This window comes from Dasypus novemcinctus, chromosome 21 (assembly GCF_030445035.2).
Source record: "Dasypus novemcinctus isolate mDasNov1 chromosome 21, mDasNov1.1.hap2, whole genome shotgun sequence".
NCBI classification, from domain to species: Eukaryota; Metazoa; Chordata; class Mammalia; order Cingulata; family Dasypodidae; genus Dasypus; species Dasypus novemcinctus.
Window position 1 is genome coordinate 85,114,989 of NC_080693.1, and position 18,430 is coordinate 85,133,418.

The following is an 18,430-nucleotide window of genomic DNA, read 5'->3' on the forward strand; positions in this document are numbered from 1 at the left end:
ACCAGGCGCCCCCTCGGGCCCTGGGGATGTGGCAGCGAAGACGCTGGCAGGGGGACCCTGCAGGGGGAGCTGGCCCCGACCCCCGGCCCTGCCCATCTGTCACCCCGGCGCCCTGCCCCGCGCCTGCCCCGCTCCTGCCCCGCTCCTGCCCCACTCCTGCCCCCGCTCCTGCCCCCGCTCCTGCCCCGCTCCTGCCCCCGCTCCTGCCCCCGTTCCGGCCCGGTCCTGCCCCCGCTCCTGCCCCCGCTCCTGCCCCCGCTCCTGCCCCCGCTCCTGCCCCGCTCCTGCCCCTGCCCCCGCTCCTGCCCCCCGCTCCTGCCCCCCGCTCCATAGGGGCCTTTGGTCACATTACCCACCCCCTCGGTGCTCCCTGTCTCCCGCTCTGGCCTGGGCCTCCGTCTCCTCCCCTGGGCCCTGCCCCCACAGCGCTCCCCAGGGGACTTGGTGCCTGCACTGTCCTCCAGCCCGGCCAGGCCTGGTCCCCTCCATGACCCCTCCCTACCGCGGCCTCCGTGGGAGCCCCCCAGCCCCATTCTGGGCAAGTACCCCCTTCCCTGGTTCCCACCTCTCGTCACGGGTCCTGGAGTCACATGTTTGCTGTCAGACCCCCCAGCCCCCCAGGGGCCCTGTGGCCAGGCCAGCCTCGCTGGGCAACGGCCTGGGGGCTCCTCCAGGGTCCAGCTCTGCCGTACCCCACAGCAGTCCCCGCCCCGGCCCCCTGCAAGAGGGCCCTGGAGAGGGTCCCTGTGCCACAGTGGGGGGTGTCTTCCCAAGCCCTCCAGACCCCTCCCCTCTCTCCCGGGCCGTGCACGGTGAGCTGGCTGGGAGCTGGGCAGCCTGCCTCCCATGTGCAGAGCAGCTGGCGGAGGCCAGGCTGGCGGCGGGGTCGGTGATGGACGGGGAGCCTGCGCGCCCATGGACGCCCCTCCCTGGAAGGACGTGGGCTGTGGGTGAAGAGGGCCGGCTGGAGCCCCCGGGGCCCTGGACAGGTCCTGGTGCCGTCCCTCCGACAGGCCCTGGACATGCGGCCTCAGGCGTGTCCCCTTCCAGGGGTGGGCCGCGGCCCGGGCGTGCCCCCTACCAGTGCCCAGGCCCTTGCCAGCCCTGCCGCACCCCCCCACTTTTGCGTTCACAGCCCAGGCTCGCTCATCTGGGCTCTAAACTGGGGTCGGCAAACCTCTTAAAGGACTGGGGCTGAGTGTTTTCGGCTTTGTCGGCCGTACCCGCCAGGGTCTGCAGTGGGGCTCCAGGGGTGCCCCCCACCCCTGGCCAGGCAACTTTGGCCAAACTTGCCCTGGCCCGGCCGGCAGGGAGAGGAGCCAGTTAACTAGTATGGGCTAGTTGACCGGTTGACCAGTCCAGCCCTCCCTGGTCTGGGCGTGCCCACACGGGACGCTGCCCCTTGCCCAGGGACCCTGCACCACACCCTGGGCTCGCCTGGGCCAGTGTCGGGAGGGCAGGCCCGGGCAGGCCAGCGCTGGGGGCCCTGGGGGCTGGGGCGGGCAGGAGCAGGCAGCGCCCCCGACCTGAGCCCTGCCCCGCGCACGCCTCTCCGCTAAGCCCTCTCCTCGTGGTGCAGGGTTGTCCATGGAGCTCCTGCCCGCCCAGCCCCCCTGCTGCTTTCTCCCTCCAGACCCCCTGGGGAGTGGAGGGTGCGGGTCTCGGGGGGCTCACGCCCCTGCGGTGCCCTTGCTGGTGCATGGCACATTTGGGGGTCTCTCGCCCACACAGCTCCTGAGAGTCCAGCCCATTTTGCACCCCAGGATGCCCACTGGGGGCAGGGCAGGCCCCGCCCCCGGCCAGGCGGGGGCCCAGGAGGCCACGCCCAGGCGAGGGGGCTCGCCCGCCTCCAGGCTGCCTGGGGGTCCGGCGGAGAGGCCTGAGCCACGCGGTCCCGCCTCTCCCACTTCAGGGCAAGGAGCTGCTGGCGCAGAAGCTGCCGCTGTGGCAGCAGGCCTGCGCCGACCCCAACAAGATCCCGGAGCGCGCCGTGCAGCTGATGCAGCAGGTGGCGAGCAGCAACGGCGCCGTCCTGCCCGGAGCGCTCTCGGCCTCCAAGTCCAACCTGCTCATCTCGGACCCCATCCCGGGCGCCAAGCCCCTGCCCGTGCCCCCGGAGTTGGCCCCGTTCGTGGGGGTGAGTGCGTGGCCCCCGCGCGGGCGCGCGGGCGGGCGGGCGGGAGGGAGGGAGGGAGGGCGGCCCCGCGACGGGCCCCAGCCCAGCACCACCGCGCCCGTCTCGCCCCCGCAGCGCATGTCCGCCCAGGAGGCCGCGCCCGTCATGAACGGCGTCTCGGGCCCCGACAGCGAGGACTACTCGCCGTGGGCCGACCGCGCCGCCGCGCAGCCCAAGTCCCTGCCGCCCGCACAGGCCCAGGGCAAGCTGAGCGACTCGTACTCCAACACGCTGCCCGTGCGCAAGAGCGTGGCCCCCAAGAACGCCTACGCCGCAGGTGCGGGGAGCGCGGGGGCCCGGGGCTTCCGCCCGTGCTCGTGCGCGCGGCGCGTGTCTGGCTGTGTGCACGCGCGTGGGTGTGTTTGCATGGTGCGCTCGTCCACACGCGTGTGGCTGTACGCGGGGCATGTCTGCACAGGTGTACACGAGTGTGTTTACACGTGGGTACGTGTACGCGTGTGTACATAGGTGCGTTTGCACGGGGGTGTGCGTGTGCCTGCGGGCCTCCGTGCCTGCCCCCGCTGTGCCGCAGCCCCCCCAGGCCCACTCTTCCTCCAGGCCTGCAGTGGGAGCTGCAGACTGGTCCCATGAGGCGGGGGGACCCTGGGGGCGCAGTCAGCGGCGGGCGCTCGGCCGACAGCCAGGCCACTACCCATCCTCTGCCTTCGGGCCTGGCCTGGGGTCAGACCCGCCCAGGCCCCCGAGCCGCCCCCCTGGTGGTCAAGCACGCTGTGCGCCCTCACGCCCTCACGCCCTCCCACCTGCTCGTCCCCCCTGCTCTGGAGGGCAGCAGGTGGGCAAGGGGGTCTGTTAGCAGCTGGGCAGCCGCTGCTCAGGCCCAGAGTGCAGCGCCTTCGGGCGGGGCCGTGGCACGGGAGCCGGGGGCTCCGGGGACCCACCCCAAAAGCTGCAGGAAGGCCAGGGACCCAGCTCCTCTCGGGCGCAGAGGCGCAGGTTGGGGGGGGCTGCCACCACAGCGAGGGTCCCCCGGTTAGCGGCGCTTCCCAAGGCCCTGGCGCGTCCCCTCACTCTGTTCTCTTCTGTTCGCGCAGCTGAGAACAAGACCCTGCCCCGCTCGAGCTCCATGGCGGCCGGCCTGGAGCGCAACGGGCGCACGCGGGTCAAGGCCATCTTCTCGCACGCCGCCGGGGACAACAGCACCCTGCTGAGCTTCAAGGAGGGCGACCTCATCACCCTGCTGGTGCCCGAGGCCCGCGACGGCTGGCACTACGGCGAGAGCGAGAAGACCAAGATGTGCGTGCAGCGCCGTGGGCGGGCGGGTGGGCGGCTCCCCTGCGCCAGCGGGCCCTGGCGCTGGCCCTGCCACCACGGGGTCGGCCCGTCACAGGGTCCTCTGCCCACGGGGCTCCGTGTGGCATTGGGCGCGGGTCCCAGCGTGGCATGGCATTGGCGGCTTCTCCCCGTCGCCGGGTGGTCCCCAATCTTGGGCCTGGGTCAGCCCTCCCGGCTGCTGCCGGGGGCTCATGGCCCCTTGCCGTCAAGGGGGACGTTTCGGGCCCGGGTCACCATCCTGAATTCCCTCCTCGAGCCCCAGGGGAGGGGCTGCCCCCATTTCACAGACAAAACGCCCGAGGTGGAGTCCACGCCGCGGCCCCCACGGCGGCTGCCCCCGTGGCGTGATGCACATGCCCGCACCCTTGTTTGCTTGGTGGAACTACCCTGGGAAGGCCCGTTAGCCCGTCTCAGGGGCGCGGGACGGAGCAGGGCGGCGCGGGGCGGACTCACGTGTCCTGGCGGGTTGGGGTGCAGGTCTCGGGTGAGCGCACCTGCAGGGGCAGTGCCTTCGCCCCGGGCAGGGCTGGCCGAGCGGGGTTCCCCGAGGACGGCGTGGCGTGTGCCTGTTCCCGGGGTGCAGCCCCTGTGCCCACTGCCCGTCCCGGGCTCGGAGGGCGCTCCTGGCTCTGGGCCTCAGGGTGCCATGTCCAGGGCAGAGGCCGATCCCCGAGGGCCGGGGGAGCGCGGCCGGGGTCCAGGCTGGGGTCCCCCACCAATCGCAATCGCGCCTGCACGTGTCTCCCCCCACGGAGAGCCGGGGGGTCTCAGGGCCCAGGTGGGGCAGTCCATGTTGGAGACGGGGCCAGGCGTGGGGTGCACTCAGCGCCCCGGGGCTCCCTTTGCAGGCGGGGCTGGTTCCCCTTCTCCTACACCCGCGTGCTGGACGGCGACGGCGGCGACAGGCTGCACATGAGGTGAGCACTCGGGGCGTCCCGTCCCAGGCCAGCCGAGCAGCGCCTCCAGCCTGGGGGGGGGTGTGTGGGGAGGGGCCCGGGCGTCTCTGCACCAAGAGCTTGTGGTGCTGCTGCATTGGGGTGCTCTAGGGCTCAGGGGAGAAGGGAGGCTGCTGCTGGAGTGGGTGGGTGGGAGCTCGCCAGAGGGCTTGGCTCACCCAGCGCTGCCCCTTCCGCACTCCTCCAGAGGGGCCTGGGTAGGGGCAGGGTGAGTGGGGGGTCCCCAGTAGAGCAGGGCAGGGGTTTGGGTAGAGGCAGGGAGCGGGGGTCTCTGGTAGAGGCAGGCAGGGTCCTGGGTAGAGGTGAGTGGTGGGGGGGGTGGGGGTCCCAGGGAGAAGCGGGGGGGTGGGGGGTCCCAGCTAGAGGCCATCGAGGGTCCTGGGAAGAGGTGGGCAGCTGGGGGTCCCAGGCAGAGGCCGGTGGACCCCTCGCCCTGATACCCGCCCGCCCCGCCCGCGCAGCCTGCAGCAGGGCAGGAGCAGCAGCACCGGGGACCTGCTGGACAAGGAGGACCTGGCCCTTCCGCCGCCCGACTACGGCACGTCCTCGCGCGCCTTCCCGGCGCAGCCGGCCGGCACGTTCAAGCAGCGGCCCTACAGCGTGGCCGTGCCCGCCTTCACCCAGGTGAGCGCCTTCACCAGGTGGGCACCCATGTCGGGTGGAGCCGTGGGCTGTGGCCCACCCCACCCCGCCCGGTCGCTGGAGACCCCGCCGGGGTCTGCTTGTCCACTTGTCCCCGCGGCCTCGCCTCTGCTTGTGGCCTTCCCCAGGGCCCACGTTTGGGGTGGGCGTCGCTGGCCTGCCCGGGGCTCTGGACGGCGCCCCTGGGCCCACGGCGCCGGGGGTACCTGGATCCTGGCGCCTCCCGCTGCAGCCAGCGCCTGTGGCTGGTGCGTCCGGGGGCCGGGGCCCCGCTGTTGGGCAGGACGGCCCTGTGGGTCCAGGCCGGGGTGGGCTGTGAGTGTGCGAGGGGGGCCCTTGCCGCGGCTCTCCTGCGCGTCCCCGTTTTGGGGGACACTCTTCTGCGCCTCAGTCTCATGGCTCCGGCACCTGCCTCGAGGGGCAGAGGGCGGAGGGAAGCAGCCCGGGAGCCTCCGCAGCACTTGACCCCATGACAGGGGGGCTCCCACGCCAGCAGGGCCACCCGGGGCTGCCAAAAGCGAGCCCGGAAGCAGGAGTCCCCCTGCCCACGTGCCCCACCTGGCCTCCCCGCCAGGAGGCTGTCCCTGGGGAGCCCGTGCCCCCACCGCATGGCCTCCGCACGTGCTCTGAGACGACGGAGGGGCGCGCTCTCCCCGCAGTGGGGCGCTGGGCCCTGGGGTGGAAGTTCCGAGAAGGCGAGGCCAGAGCTGGAGTGGGGACAGTGGGGGAGGCCGGTTGGCCTGGAGGGCACGGGGCCGGCTCCCTGTGGGAGACGGGGCAAAACCAGCCACCGCCACGAGCTGTGGCCTCGTTCTCTGCGCAGCCCCCGCCTTGGCCAGCCCTGAGGAGGGGGCTTCTGACCACTGGTCTCCCTGTTTATCTCAGTTCTGAAAGGGACCAGGATGCTGGCCTCACGGCCCGTGGCTGGTGTTCTGCTTCTCGTGAGGGACACCACGTGGGGGGTGTCAGGCTGGGGTCAGGGGCCTCGGGGTGACACACAGTCCTGGTCCACCCAGGCCCTCACACGGGGCCTGCACGCAGCCGTCCTCTCGGGCCGCCCCCGCCGGCCCTCCCCCCAGCAGCCACGGCCCACCCAGGTTCTGGGTGCCGGCTTCCTGGGAGGCCCCTCCACCCGTGCTGAGGCTGCCCAGCAGCCCCCATACGGCCCTGGCCCCGCTGACCTCCAGCCTCACGCTGGGCCGTCGTCACACGGCCCGACCTCCCGCGGGCACTGAGTGCGAGCGTGCACCGCCATCCAGGGCTGGCCGGGAAGGTCCCCCAGGGCCCGCGCCGCTGCCCGCTGGGCCTGGGGCCTCCGGGGCTTTCCCAGGAGCTCTGGTTGAGCCGCAGCAGGTGGCAGCGGCCGCCGGGAGAGGGCAGCTTGCCGGCGCGCAGCAGGTCAGTGCCGCCCAGCCCCGGGCAGGCGGGCAGCTGGCTGTCCCCCCCGGCTGGCCTTGCTGCCACCTCTGCCTTTGCCTCCACAGGGCCTGGAAGACTACGGCGCACGCTCCGTGAGCAGGTGAGCACGCCCGGCCTGGCTGGGGCGGTGGCGGGAGGGCTCCGTCTGGGCCGTGCTGGAGCAGGCTCTGACCCGGGGACCCCCAGGCCTGCTCGTGGGGGCCGGCAGGGGACCGCGCCCGGACGGGCCTGGGGGCAGAGGGGCCTGGGGGCCGCGGGGCTGCTGGAGGACCCCCGCCCAGCTCCGTAGGGAGCAGGACGTCCAGGGTAGCGCCCTGAGGCCTCAGGCTGTACCGCTGGGGGACGGCGGCCAAGACCCGTGCCCCCAAACCCCTCCCGGCTCCGGGAGCCCCCTCGGCCCCGCCAGCCCCCCGGCCCCCCCAGCCGTGCCGGCCCGAGCTGCGCGATGGGCGTCCAGGGCGCGCCTGGCAGTGTTCCTGTGCTTTGTTCCTGCAGCGGCAGTGGCACGCTCGTGTCCACGGTGTGAGGACGCTGACCCCGTGGCGGCCCCCGTCCGTCCCCCAACGCGCGCTGGTCCTTTGGGTTCTCCCCCGCCCCGCCTTCCGGCTCGTGACCCCCGACTCTGACCCCAGGAACCATGGTGCTGCCCGCCCCGTCTGCCCCCGTCTGTCCCCATCGCCCGCGCCTGAGCCTCGAGCAGGAGCCGCCCGGCGGGGCCCGCTCGACGGGGCGAGGCCGGGCGGGCGCCCCCACCGCTGCCCCTCGCTCGGCCGTGTCCGTGACGCGCTGTCCCTGTCCCGAGGCTCGCAACGGGCCGGGGTTAAGGGTTGAAGAAAAAGAAAAAATCATAAAAAAAAAAAAAAAAAGGCAAAAACCAGGAAAACGACTTTTTTTTTTCCTGAGAAACAAAAAACACACCTGCATGGACTCGGTGTACGTCCCGTCACCTGTGCGTCCGGCTCCCCGCCTCGGAGCACCAGGCGCTCGGCCGCCCCGGCGCCGCCCCGGGGTGGGGGCTCGAACCGGGCTCGGGAGGGCCTCCCGAGGAAGCCGCCGGCTCCTGGTGAGGGAGGAGGCGGCCCCCCGCCGGCCCGCGCCACCACCCTGGGGCGAGGGCCCCGGCGGGGAGGGGGCTCGGGAGAGGGCCGCGCACGGACTTCCCAGAGACGCCCGCGGCCGCCCGGCTCGGGTGGAGGCCGCTGCTCCGGCCCGGCCTCACCGCTGCCGTCTCTTTGTGTGTCTTGGTGGTTTAGAAACAAGCACACTGGACTCAGGGGCTACTGGTATTGTTTCCTCACACACTGAATTCTGGGACGCGCGCGGGCGGAGCCGTCCACACTCCTTGTCCGCCGCGATTGGACAAGCGCCTGCGCACTAGGACGCGGCGGAGAGCACGTGTGAGCGCGGCCGGGCCCCGGGCAGCCCCGCTCCACGGCCGGAAGCACGGCGTGCCGACCTGCGGGAGAGCCTTTCGTGCGGGCTCTCGTCGCCGGGAGACCAGTCCAGGGGCCCCCGCGGCCGGCGGAGGACGAGGGCGGCCGAGCCTACGGAGGCCCGAAGCGCTGAGACGGTTTTCCCTTTTTTCTCTCCGTTTTTTTTTTTTTTTAATCAGAATTGTGCCCTGTACTGCAGCTACTTGTTTGAATTAAAGTTTTATTTATTGCACTGAGCTGTGTCCGGCCCCTGCTTGCGGTCAGCCGGGGATGTGCATGGAGCTGACCGCGGACGAGGCCCAAGAGGGGCGGGCAGTGGGCCCCGAGTGTGGCCCATGGCCGCCCGCCGTGGTGCTGTGTCTGCTGGGGTCACCGCGACCTGCAGCCCATGCCGGCCGCGTGAGCTCCGTGCGCGCCCTCTCTGGACGCTGTGGTGGCCTCTGGCGCCTGGGGTGGGGGGCAGCTGGCACGGGGCCTCGGGGCCGACGGTCCAGGAGAGAGCGGGACGTCCTGCCCGCAGCAGGGTGTCCCGGGCCTCGCCACGTGCGCAGGGCAGGGCAGGTCTCCCCTAACCCCAGGACGCGCGCCCTGCCCGGCCCCCCGGTGCCCCTCCGCGTCCGCTGGGAGGCCTCGGGCCTCAGGCCCGCCTCCAGCGACCGGCCAGCCAAGCCCTCCTTTCCCTCGCAGCACCGAGGTGGGAGTGGCCAGGCCCTGGGCCGCCCTGACTAGTAGTACTTCGCTCTGGCTTTCTCACGCCAGCCGCTCGTTGCTCCCTGCAGCTCTGGACTTGGCGTGGGCCAGGCAGGGCCCGGGGCTGTGGCCGTCGCCGACCACGGGGCCCGTCCAGCCCACGCTGTCCCGGGGCTCTCGGCGGCCCCCTGGGCTTGCAGGTGCTCCTTTCCATCCGCGGGCTCATGGCTTCTGACTTGGCCGCGGTGGTTGCTGCCCGCCTGCGCCCTCGGCAACCTGCCTCACTGCTGCAGCCGGGCGAGGATCCACTCTCCGGCCTCCACCGGGCACTGTCGGCTCGGGAGCCCCTGGCCGTCCGCAGCGCGGCGGCCCGCTCCAAGCACATGCCGCGCCTGCCTCTGGGCTGGGGTCTGAGCCGGCTTGGCCGCTGGGTCTGTGAGGGTCACAGCCCTACAGGGGCTAGAGGAGAGCGGGCAGCTGGGACAGCTGGGCGGCAGTGGTCTGCTCCGGCAGGGGCTGCGGGCCGTGCTTGGTTCCCCTCATGGTGGGTACAGGGGACCTGGTTCCCCCACAGCCAGGTGGGCTGTCGGGAGAGACCCCGGCCCTTGCTGCAGCCCCCACATCCTGTCGGGCGCTCGGGCACTCTGGGGTCACGCACGAGGGCATGGCGCCTCCGCCCCCGCCCCACCCACGGGCAGCCCTGCCCTTGTGCTCAGTGGGCGCGGGAGCAGGTGGGGCACGTCATCCCCGTCAGAACCAGGCACCGCTCGCCCGTCCGTCCTCCCAGTTATTAGTAAGTTCAGCCCCCGAGGCTCGTGCGCCATCGTCTTCGGCGGGCGACGATGGCGTCAGCTCATGGGTAGCAGGGGGCCGTGGCCGACAGCCAGACCGTGCCGGGCCGTCTCCCCACGGCACGCTCTTCCCACCCCCTTTGGGTTGGTGAGCGCTTGGTGGACGTTCTGGAAAGCTCTGTGGGAAGCAGCTCTGGGAAGCGGGGCCAGGGTGAGCCGGCTTCGGCCTGCCCCAGCGCGGCTGGACCTTGGGCCTCCGCCTCTTCCAAGAGGCCTGCGTCTCCCACTCCCCAGAACCGCGTGGCCCCCGGACGCAGCTTTGCGCCGAGCCCTGAGAGTGAGGCTCAGAAGCAGGAAGGCCCGGAGGGGCAGGCGGGCGTTCTGAAGACGAGGAGAGACCCCACCGCCTTGTTTGCCAGGAGGTTCGGAAGGACGGGCGGCCCGTGAGGATTAGCTCACTACCTAGTGCCCCCTCCCCACTCCGGAACCACCCCGAGCCCCCCCACGGCCCTTGTAAAAACTCGGCATGTCCTCAGAATCGCCCTGGGCCTTACCAAGTCGTTGACCTAGAAACGGGGGTCCGAGGGCCCGCAGCACTGGTGGGCTTCAGGGGCCGGGACCCCAGTGCCCGCGGGGAGCAGCTGCAGGCGGAAGGAGACCGCCGCCACGAGGGCCTTGGGCGCCGCCAGCCGGGCCCCCGCCCCTTGGCTGCACGTGCATGTCCCCCGCCGCCGCCCGTCAGCCCTGCTGCTGGCAGGGCCTCCCGTGCTGCAGGCCAGGGGCCCTGGGGTTCAGCCCTTGGAGTACACGCTCACCCCACAGCGCAGCCCCTCGGCACGGCCCGCCGCCTTCCTTCAGCGCCCGTCGCTTCTCGGGGTGCACCTGCCGGCCCCGGGCCCAGGGGGTGTGGGAAGGAAGCCGCGGTGCCTGCCCCACAGTGGGCAGTACTTGCGGGGGGCTTCCACCTCGGGTTTTGGCTCCTGCACCCCCTTCCTTTTGGGGAGGCCTCCCTGTCCCTTGCGGCCTCGGGCTGAACTGAAGCTGCCCCCCGGGGGCTCCGTGCCCCGGCTAGTCTCCAGCCCACTCCTCACCCCTAGGTGGGGATCTCGGGGGGCTGTCTGCGGCCCATGTGGGCGAGGAGAAAGGGACACGGAGTTTGGGAACCAGAGACCCTCTCTGCTGGGAGAAGCATCCGGCCCCTCAGCTGCCCCCAGCGCTGGCCAACAATGCGCTTTTGTCCCCAAAACGTTCTGACAGGACCGTGGACGCGTCATGACAGAGCGAGGCACGCCCGGCCACTCGGCCCTGCGGGAGCCCTGGACACACCTGGCTCCCCCGTCCCTAACCTCCCAGTATGGCGACCCTTGACCCGAGCCTAGGGGACAGGATTGGGCCACAGAGTCATCCCCTGGACAGCAGAGCACGGGCCCCTGTCCCTGCCGTGGGCAGCCGTCACTCCAGACCACGGCAGGACGCCCCCCCCAGAACCTCCAGGCGGCCCCTCCAAAAGTGCCCGGGACGTGAGGGCTGGGCCGTGCCTGCCATCCTCAGCCTGTGCCCGGCTGAAGAGGCGCCTGGAGGACGAGGAGGACCGGGGTGGACCGGGTGCCGCGGCTGCAGCCCGGAGCTGCAGTGGCCTTTGCCGCGGAGCCGCAGGCTCTGAAGCGGCAGGGGCAGCAGGCGGCGCGAGCGCGGCAGGGCTCCGGGCGTCTGCGTGGGGACGGGCGTGCGTGGCGCCAGCCTCCTCAGTGTTCTATCCTTTTGTAAACTCCCAGTCGCCGTGTTTCAGTTTTGGGAAGCACAGAGCGTTCAGGAAAAAATAGGAAGTTGCCCCCACCCCACGCATGTTTTCTTCCTGGGCCGCTGGCCGGAGCTCGGTGCGTCCGTCCGTCCTGGCCCGCCCAGGCTCCTGTGGACGCACGGCCCAGCGCGCCCGAGGCCGCTCCGCTCCAGGTAACGGCTCCGGGAGCTCTTGTCAGCGCCGTGTGTCCGTGCCTCACTGTGCCCGCTGGAACTGCCTCTCACTCACGCCCTGTCCCGTGCGCCCCTCCCTGGGGGGTCCTCCAGAGCCCCCCACCCCTCCTCTGTGTCGCATCTCGTCCCGTCGCCATCTCGTCTCTGAAGCCCCCTTCGTTGTCAGCTGCGGCCCCAGGGGGGCGGGGGGCTCCCAGGGCAGCAGGCAGCTGAGCGCTCAGCGGGGGAGCGCCAGGCCAGGGGGGGTCCGCCCACCCATCCCAGCCTGCCATGCTCGCTTGCTTGTGTCCTTTGTCGCGTGCAGCCATCTCTGGGGCGTGCCACCGCGCGGCATGCACACGCGTGGCTGGGTCTCATGTGGACAGGCGTGTCCTCGGGAAACGCACCCCGAGGCGCCTCTCGTGGGCCGCTTGGCCACGCCCTGGCTCACCCAGCGCCCGCCCAGGCCCCGCTCAGGGAGTCACCCCCGCCGGCTCGGCGCCTCCGCTGCGACGCTCACGCCACTCTCCTCTCTGCAGGAATCCCTTCGCCGGCGTCCAGCTGCGGCCCACACTGACCAAGGACAGGTCAGCCCCGCTCCTCAGCTGACAGCCCCAGCCCGCTCCCGCCTGCTCCCCCAAGCCTCGCGGGGGCCTCGGCGGAGCCAAGGGCGGCCTGCACCCCGAGAGGCTCACAACCCGCAGGCTGAGCCCGCGGCCCTGTGCTCGGGGCCGGCCACAGCGGGGACCTGGCTGCTCCCTGTCCCGGGGGGACGGGCGCCCCAAGCTGCTCTTCGCTCCCGGGATCATCTGTCAGCCGGGGCGGGGCTGCCCCTCTCGCTGGGAAGAGTGACCCACGGTAACCACAGAGAAGACCCCCGAGCTTCGCCCCCTCTCGGCCGCCCGCAGCCCTGCCTGTCGCACTGGGGTGACCCTGTCACTGTACCCCTTGGCCGGGACTCTCCACAGGCCCCCCAGCTCCCACCCAGAACCTGCAGGCTCCCCTGCCCCCTCCCCGTGCCCCTGGCCTGGAGCCATGTGCTCCTCGGCTGTGAGCTCAGCCCCAGCGCCCACCCCTTCTAGGTCCCCTCCAGGGCCCCCCGAAACAGAAGTCCTCGTGCTCGGTGAGCGCAGCCAAGTCCAGCTCTGGGGCTGGCCACAGCCGCCAGGATGGAGCGGGCCGGGGGCAGCACCTCTGCCCTCCCCCAACCCTGTGGGGGCACAATTCTGTCAGCAACTAGGGCGAGGTCCCCGGGCCCTTGGGTCTGTTAATGGGTCCAGGGGTAGGAGTGGGGCTGGACAGCCTCAACCAACCCCCCAGACCACTTGTCCAGGCAGTGCCGCCCCCACCGCACCCCAGGCTCCTCTTTCTCTCTCCAGCCTCATGCCAGCTTGGGAGACTGGGTCTGGGGTGGGTGGGGTGGGGTGGGGGGCTCAGCAGGCCCAGCTGGAGGCAAGGGGCTGGGCCCGGGGGGCGGGGGCTCCGCCAGCCCGTCTGGGGTGCCCCACACCTGGCAGGCGTGGCTGAGGCTCACCAGGTGGCTGCTCGGGCGGGGTCGGGTCTCCCCCAGGTGACACCACCCTCCACTCTCCGGCCCCCCAGGCCCTCGGAGCCTGGACACTGGGAGGGAAGGGGAAGCGCCGCGGGGCAGCTGCCTGGAAACGGGGGTGCACGGCAGCCTGCCCCCTCAAACCTTCCGCCCCTCCCCAGCCCCCGAAACCCTGGGGGGTTGCCTTAGCTGAGGGGCGGGGGTCCCAGGCAGGGAGAGGGCTGCAGCGCACGGACGGGCCCTGGCTCTGGGCAGACCCCCCCCCCCAGGCCACTGCCTCACCCCACCAGGGGGACCAAGGACGTGGGGAGCAGGGAGGCAGCTCCCCCTGCACCCCCCCCCACACTCTGGAGCCCCTGTGGCCAGAGGGCAAGCTGGCGGCTCTGTGCCGCCCAGGCCCAGCTACCCGGGACTCTGCAGACCCCGAGAGAAAGCACGCGCTCCGTGAGAAGGCTTTTTTTTTCTTAGCTTAATTTATCTTTTAAATAAAAAAAAAGAAAAAGAAGGAACGAGAAAAACATTGCACCAGCATCCTAAGCCTCAGATGAATAAAAAACTAAATCACAAACCAAAGACAGCCCCTCCCCCCACCCCCCCCACCCCCGCAACAATAAACTTTACAACTTTACATCTCTTTGGCAACAATAACTTAAAATCATCTTCCATCTGTTCTGGCGGCAGCAGTTACAAAAATAATCCCTGCGCGGCCCTGCCTCGCCCCTCCCAGCCCCACCCCTGCAGGCCGAGCTCCCCCCACCAGCGCGGGCCATGGCCCCCCGCCTTTGGCAGCTGGGGGTCCCCAACAGGGCAGGGGCTGCCTGGGAAGCCCCCGGCTCCAGCAGAGGGACGTGCAGACCCCGCGGCCAGGGACGGTCCAGGGTGCACTCGTCAGCTCCGGGCCGTGCCGAGCCCAGGGCCCCGCTTCCGGCTCCGCGTGAACCGGGGGGCGACGGCAGCGAGACGCTCCCACACCCCCACCATCGCTCGCCGGGGCCCGAGCGGACAGCAGGAGCCGGTGAGCAGGGCGTGTGTGGCCCCCAGCCCAAGAGCAGGAACCCCGCCGCAGGTGGGCAGGTGGGCTGTCCAGCAGCAGCAGCTGGACTAGAGGGGGCGGTGGCCGTGGGGGGACACGACGGCGGGCCACCCCAGACACGTGTGAAGCTCACTGCCCGGGCCCCCGAGAGCCGCAGTGACCCTGTGGCCTGGTAAACCCAAGCGTCCAGGACAGAAGTCTGCCCCTGAAACAGCCAGGGGAGGCACGTTCCCCGCTCCAGGGCCGCGTCGGGGGCTCTTGTCCCCCTGCCCCTCCAGGGCTCCGCGTGGGCACCCGGGAGCCGCCGCCGGCTGCCAGGAACAGGCGCCACTCATCCTGTGTTGCCACCCTCACTGCTGCCTGGAACGGGTGGGCAGGGGTCCCGGCGCCGCCAGCTTCTGTGGGGTCGGGGGTCCCCTGGACCTCAAGCCTCTTTGTGCACACCCGTGGGGCCTGGTGCCGGGCCTGGTCAAACAGGAGGTGCCCGTGAGCGCATGCCATGGCCTGCAGGGCACAGGGCTCCCAGGACGCCCGGGCCCCGCCCCCTGCCCTCCAGACTCCCACCCAGGTCCCTCCCGCAGTAGGGGCGCCTGTCCAGGCGGCCACACTGTCCTTCCCACTCCCGCCCCCCAGACCCGACATTGTTCAAAAAGCACCAGTCCAAGTCGTTTTTCACAGATAGGGAAACTGAGGCCCGGCGTGGGAAGGGGCTGGCCCACCATCGCAAAATCATCTCCTGGCAACCTGCTTATCTGAACGTGCACTAAGGCAGGCTGGGTGCCCGCCCCCCACCCCCAGGCTCTAGCTGCGTGGGAAGGGTAGGTGTGGGAGGAGCCCGGTCTGCGGGGTGTGGGGGCTCGAGGAGCCTAGCGTGTGGGGTGGGGGCACGCGGGAGGGGGCAGCCTGGCCTCGGAGATGGCGCAGGCAGAAGGGGGCACGGGGGTGAGGAGGGCGCTGAGGCCCCACCTGACACCAGGGGACTTAAGTGTCCGCAGCAGCGGCTGAGCCACCTCCCCCCCCCCGGGTCTCCAGGAAAGCAGCCCCCGCGGAGATGCCCCCAAGTCCCTCCCTCGCGGAAGATCAGAAACGCGCGCGACCCCCGCAGGTGGTGGCGTCGCTGTCCCCGGGCGCCCCCGCCAGCGCTCACCTCCCACGGCCTCGGCGTCCAGGTCGGAGACGTGCGTGATGGAGAAGCGGGACGCGGGCGCGGGCGAGACGGAGAAGCGGGAGAAGGGGAGGGGCGCCGCCGCCCGGGGCTGCACGCCCCCCGCGCCCCGCGCCGTCGCCAGGGCCGCCTTGGCTGGCACCAGCGGGAAGTCGTCGTCCCACGCGAAAGCGCCGCCTGCGAGCGCGGCCGTCACTCGTGGGCGCGACCGGCGACCCCCAGCCCGGGCCGGAGGGGGGCCGGCGCTTCCGAGGCCGCACGCACGCGCCCCGCCCCGGCGCCCCGCAGCCCCGCCCCCCCGCAGCCCCGGGCCCCCCCACTCCCCGCCCCGGCCCCGCAGCTCCGGCCCTCGCAGCCCCCACCGCCCCCTGTCCCCGCGGCCCCGCCCCGGCCGCCCCCAGCCGGCTCACCCTCGTCCGCGGTGCTGCCGTCGGGGGCAGGGCCGGGGCTGCGGGCCGGGAAGGCGGGGGGCGGCTCCTGGGCGCCGGGGAGGGGCTCCCCGAGCTCGCGCGTGGGGCTCTCCTGGGGGGGGGGGGCGTTCAGGCACCACGTGGATCACGCCGCCGCGAGCCGGGCCCACGCCCCCTGCCTGGCGGGGCCTCTGCGTCCGCGCCCCCCCGCGCCCCCCCCGCACCCCCCCCCCCCCCGCGCCCCTCCGCGCCCCTCCGCGCCCCGCGCCACCCGCACCTGGTCGAAGAGGTAGACGGTGACGTCGTCGAAGAAGGACACGGCCTTCTTCCTGCGGTCCAGGCCCTGCAGCGCGGAGAGCAGCGCGGGCCCCTTGAGCAGGCCTCGCAGGCTGCGCGCCTGGCGCTCGGCCACCACCACGGGCACGGGCGGCGCCTCCTCCTCGCTCTCGTCGCTCGGCGCCTGCACGCTGTAGCAGCGCAGCTCCTCGTCCGACTCGTCACTGTCCTCGCTGTCCTCCTCCTCGTCCTCGGGCCGCCCGGGCAGCGCCAGGCAGAGCGGGGCCCGCTCCACGCCCGCCATCTGCCCCCGCGGCGCCTCCCGGGGCGCACGACCCGTGCCCTCGGCTGCGGGCAGCACCGTGCTCGGCAGGAAGCACTTGGCGCAGCCCGCGCTGCGTGCGGGTGTCCCCTCAGGGGACCCTGGGGACTCGGGCCCTGGGCGCACGAGGCAGGCACTCGGCTCTGGGGACGGCGCCTCTGGGGAGGGCGGCAGGGGTGCCTCCAGAGGCGCCCCGGGCCCTGGGGAAGTGGGCGCAGGTCGCAGCCCGGGACTCTGCGGGCTCTCGGGGTCCAGGCCCGGCTCGGGCCCGGGGCTGCAGACCCTGCCCTGCTTCTCCTGGGCGCCCGAGGGGGTCTCTGGCTCGGCCTCCAGGTCTGAGAAGTAGGCGGAGTCGCGGTAGGGGTTCTTCTCGCTCAGGCCGCCCAGGGGCGCAGAGCGCAGCGTCTGGGGACCGGGGCCCTCGCCCTCGGGTACCACCTCCCCCAGGGTCTCGGGCTCATGGGCCTCCTTGAGCACAAACTCGGGGGACTCGTAGTTCTCCGTGTCGTAGCCGCTGTCGGGCGCGCGGGGCTGTCCCCCGGGGGTGCCCGCGGCTGTCGGGCTGCAGGCCTCGCCGTCGCTGGCCGAGGACGGGATGTCCAGCGAGTCGAGGGAGTCCGGGGTCCCCACCTGCTTCTGCAGCGAGCGGGAGGCCGGCGCGTCCGGCTTGTCAGCCAGCGGGCCGTCGCTGGACAGGTTGGTGAAGACGCCGGAGGTGGCCTCGGTCGTGTCCTCGTCCTCGCTGCCGGCCGCCTCCAGCTCGGGGGAGCTGCCCCCACTGTTGAGGGCCAGGTCCGGCGCGGCATCAGCCCGGCCGCTGGCCGCAGGGGTGGGCAAGGCGGGCAGGGAGGCGAGGGCGCCGGCCTCCTCCGCGGGGAGCGGGGCTACCTCCCTGGAAGGGGAGGGCACGGAGGGCGGGGGCGGCTGCGGTCCAGCCTCCCCAGCAAGCCTGGGCTCAGCCCCCACGTCCCCATCCCCGCCCACTGCTGCCTCCGCCCCGGGGGACACGATGGGACAAGAAACAGGTGCCGGACCCCCGGCGGGGCAGAGGGGGAGGCAGTGGCCCGGCTCCTGGCCAGGGGAGGCCACGTGTGGTCCAGGAGGCAGCTCTCCGGGGTCCGTCAGGGTTCGGGGGTGACCGGGCCAGGTCTGTGGCACATGGTCTGGGCTGGGCAAGCAGCCCACGCAGCTGTCCATGTAGCCCAGCCCCCAGGGACCCGGCCCGCGGTGGCGGCTGGCGCTGTTGTTATTGGCAGAAGCGTTGGAGTGCCAGTGTCTGTGCTGAGTAGCCCTGCGGACCTCGGCCTCCCGTGGCCCCTCCCTGCCAGGCGACAGCACCCAGCCCCCTGAGGGGGACGCCCCCAGCGGGTCCTCAAAGGCTGGGCAGAAGGCAGCCGCGCCCCAGTCCGAGTCCTCGGCCCCCAGCTCCGCCAGTGTCAGGGCCCTGGGCGAGGGCGAGCTCGAGGGGCAGGCAGGCTCCCGGGCGCGGCCCCTGCACGGGGAGTCACCCGAGCGGCCCCAGGGGCTGTCAGCGGGGGCCGCGGCGCCCAGCAGGGGCTCGGTGCCCAGCGAGGTGGCCGCGCTGCCCTCCGAGTCATCGTCGCCGTCGGGGCTCAGGGCGGTAGGTCCGGGGCCACGGGTGCAGCCAGCGCAGTCGGGGTCATGGCCAGCGGCGGGCTCCTCCAAGCGGATGAAGTACTCGCTGCCCACTGAGGGGCTGTGCGCGCTGAGCACGGGCACCACGCCGGGGGGCGCGCCGTCCAGGGCGCACAGCTCCTGCAGGCGCGCGGCGCGCCCGGGGCTGGGTGGCGGGAAGGCCTCGGCGCCACGGCTGGCCTCCCACTTGCACTCGAAGTTGAGGCCGTGGCTTGTCTCGGTCACTGTCAGCACGTCCTCGCCGTCCGCGTGGAAGCCGTCGCCCGAGAACTGCTCCAGCAACGGGAAGGACGAGGCCACGGCGAGCTCGGCCGGGCCCGCCGCCCCCGGGCCGCCCCCGCTGGGCCGCAGTGAGCGCCAGCGCCGCTCAAACTCCTCCTCGGCCTCGGTGGCACCCTTGGCGCACAGGTACGACAGCAGCAGGTGCACCTCCTCAGCCGTGGGCCGCTGCTCGGGCTGCAGCCAGCAGAACTGCATCACCTCGTACCTGGGGACGGCGCTCAGTCAGACCTGCCCGCTGCCCCACGGCCGCCCAGCCGGACGAGCCCCCCGGACGACACGCCCCCACCCAGCCCACGAAGCAAGGTGATCATGTCCTCAATGCAGAGCTCGGCGCCGGCCAAGGCCCCCGCTCCCCCAAGGGGGGCCCAGCAGGCTGGCCCCTCC

The 18,430-nt window shown here is 72.5% G+C and overlaps 2 protein-coding genes across 6 annotated transcripts in view; one reads left to right on the forward strand and one right to left on the reverse strand.

The window, feature by feature from the left end:
• BAIAP2 (BAR/IMD domain containing adaptor protein 2) overlaps window positions 1-13,530 on the forward strand; it is a 64,776-nt gene extending 51,246 nt beyond the window's left edge. Inside the window, exons 8-14 of one of the 2 annotated variants that reach the window (XM_058284860.2) lie at window positions 1,913-2,137; window positions 2,252-2,453; window positions 3,229-3,430; window positions 4,318-4,386; window positions 4,887-5,049; window positions 6,552-6,586; window positions 11,893-13,530. In XM_058284860.2, the coding sequence (XP_058140843.1) occupies window positions 1,913-2,137; window positions 2,252-2,453; window positions 3,229-3,430; window positions 4,318-4,386; window positions 4,887-5,049; window positions 6,552-6,586; window positions 11,893-11,962 (966 nt within the window). In that variant the 3' untranslated portion in view covers window positions 11,963-13,530. Of the gene's footprint in view, window positions 1-1,912; window positions 2,138-2,251; window positions 2,454-3,228; window positions 3,431-4,317; window positions 4,387-4,886; window positions 5,050-6,551; window positions 6,587-6,981; window positions 8,152-11,892 lie in introns of those variants that run through there. The other variant, XM_058284861.2, reaches the window with a different exon arrangement.
• Window positions 13,461-18,430, reverse strand: part of AATK (apoptosis associated tyrosine kinase) — a 29,883-nt gene continuing 24,913 nt past the window's right edge. For all 4 annotated transcript variants that reach the window (XM_058284858.2, XM_058284857.2, XM_058284856.2 and 1 more), the window contains 4 exons: window positions 15,788-18,251; window positions 15,511-15,622; window positions 15,083-15,277; window positions 13,461-14,400 (listed from right to left, as the gene is read on the reverse strand). In XM_058284858.2, coding sequence (XP_058140841.1) covers window positions 14,360-14,400; window positions 15,083-15,277; window positions 15,511-15,622; window positions 15,788-18,251 — 2,812 coding nt within the window. In that variant the 3' untranslated portion in view covers window positions 13,461-14,359. The remainder of the gene's footprint in view (window positions 14,401-15,082; window positions 15,278-15,510; window positions 15,623-15,787; window positions 18,252-18,430) is intronic.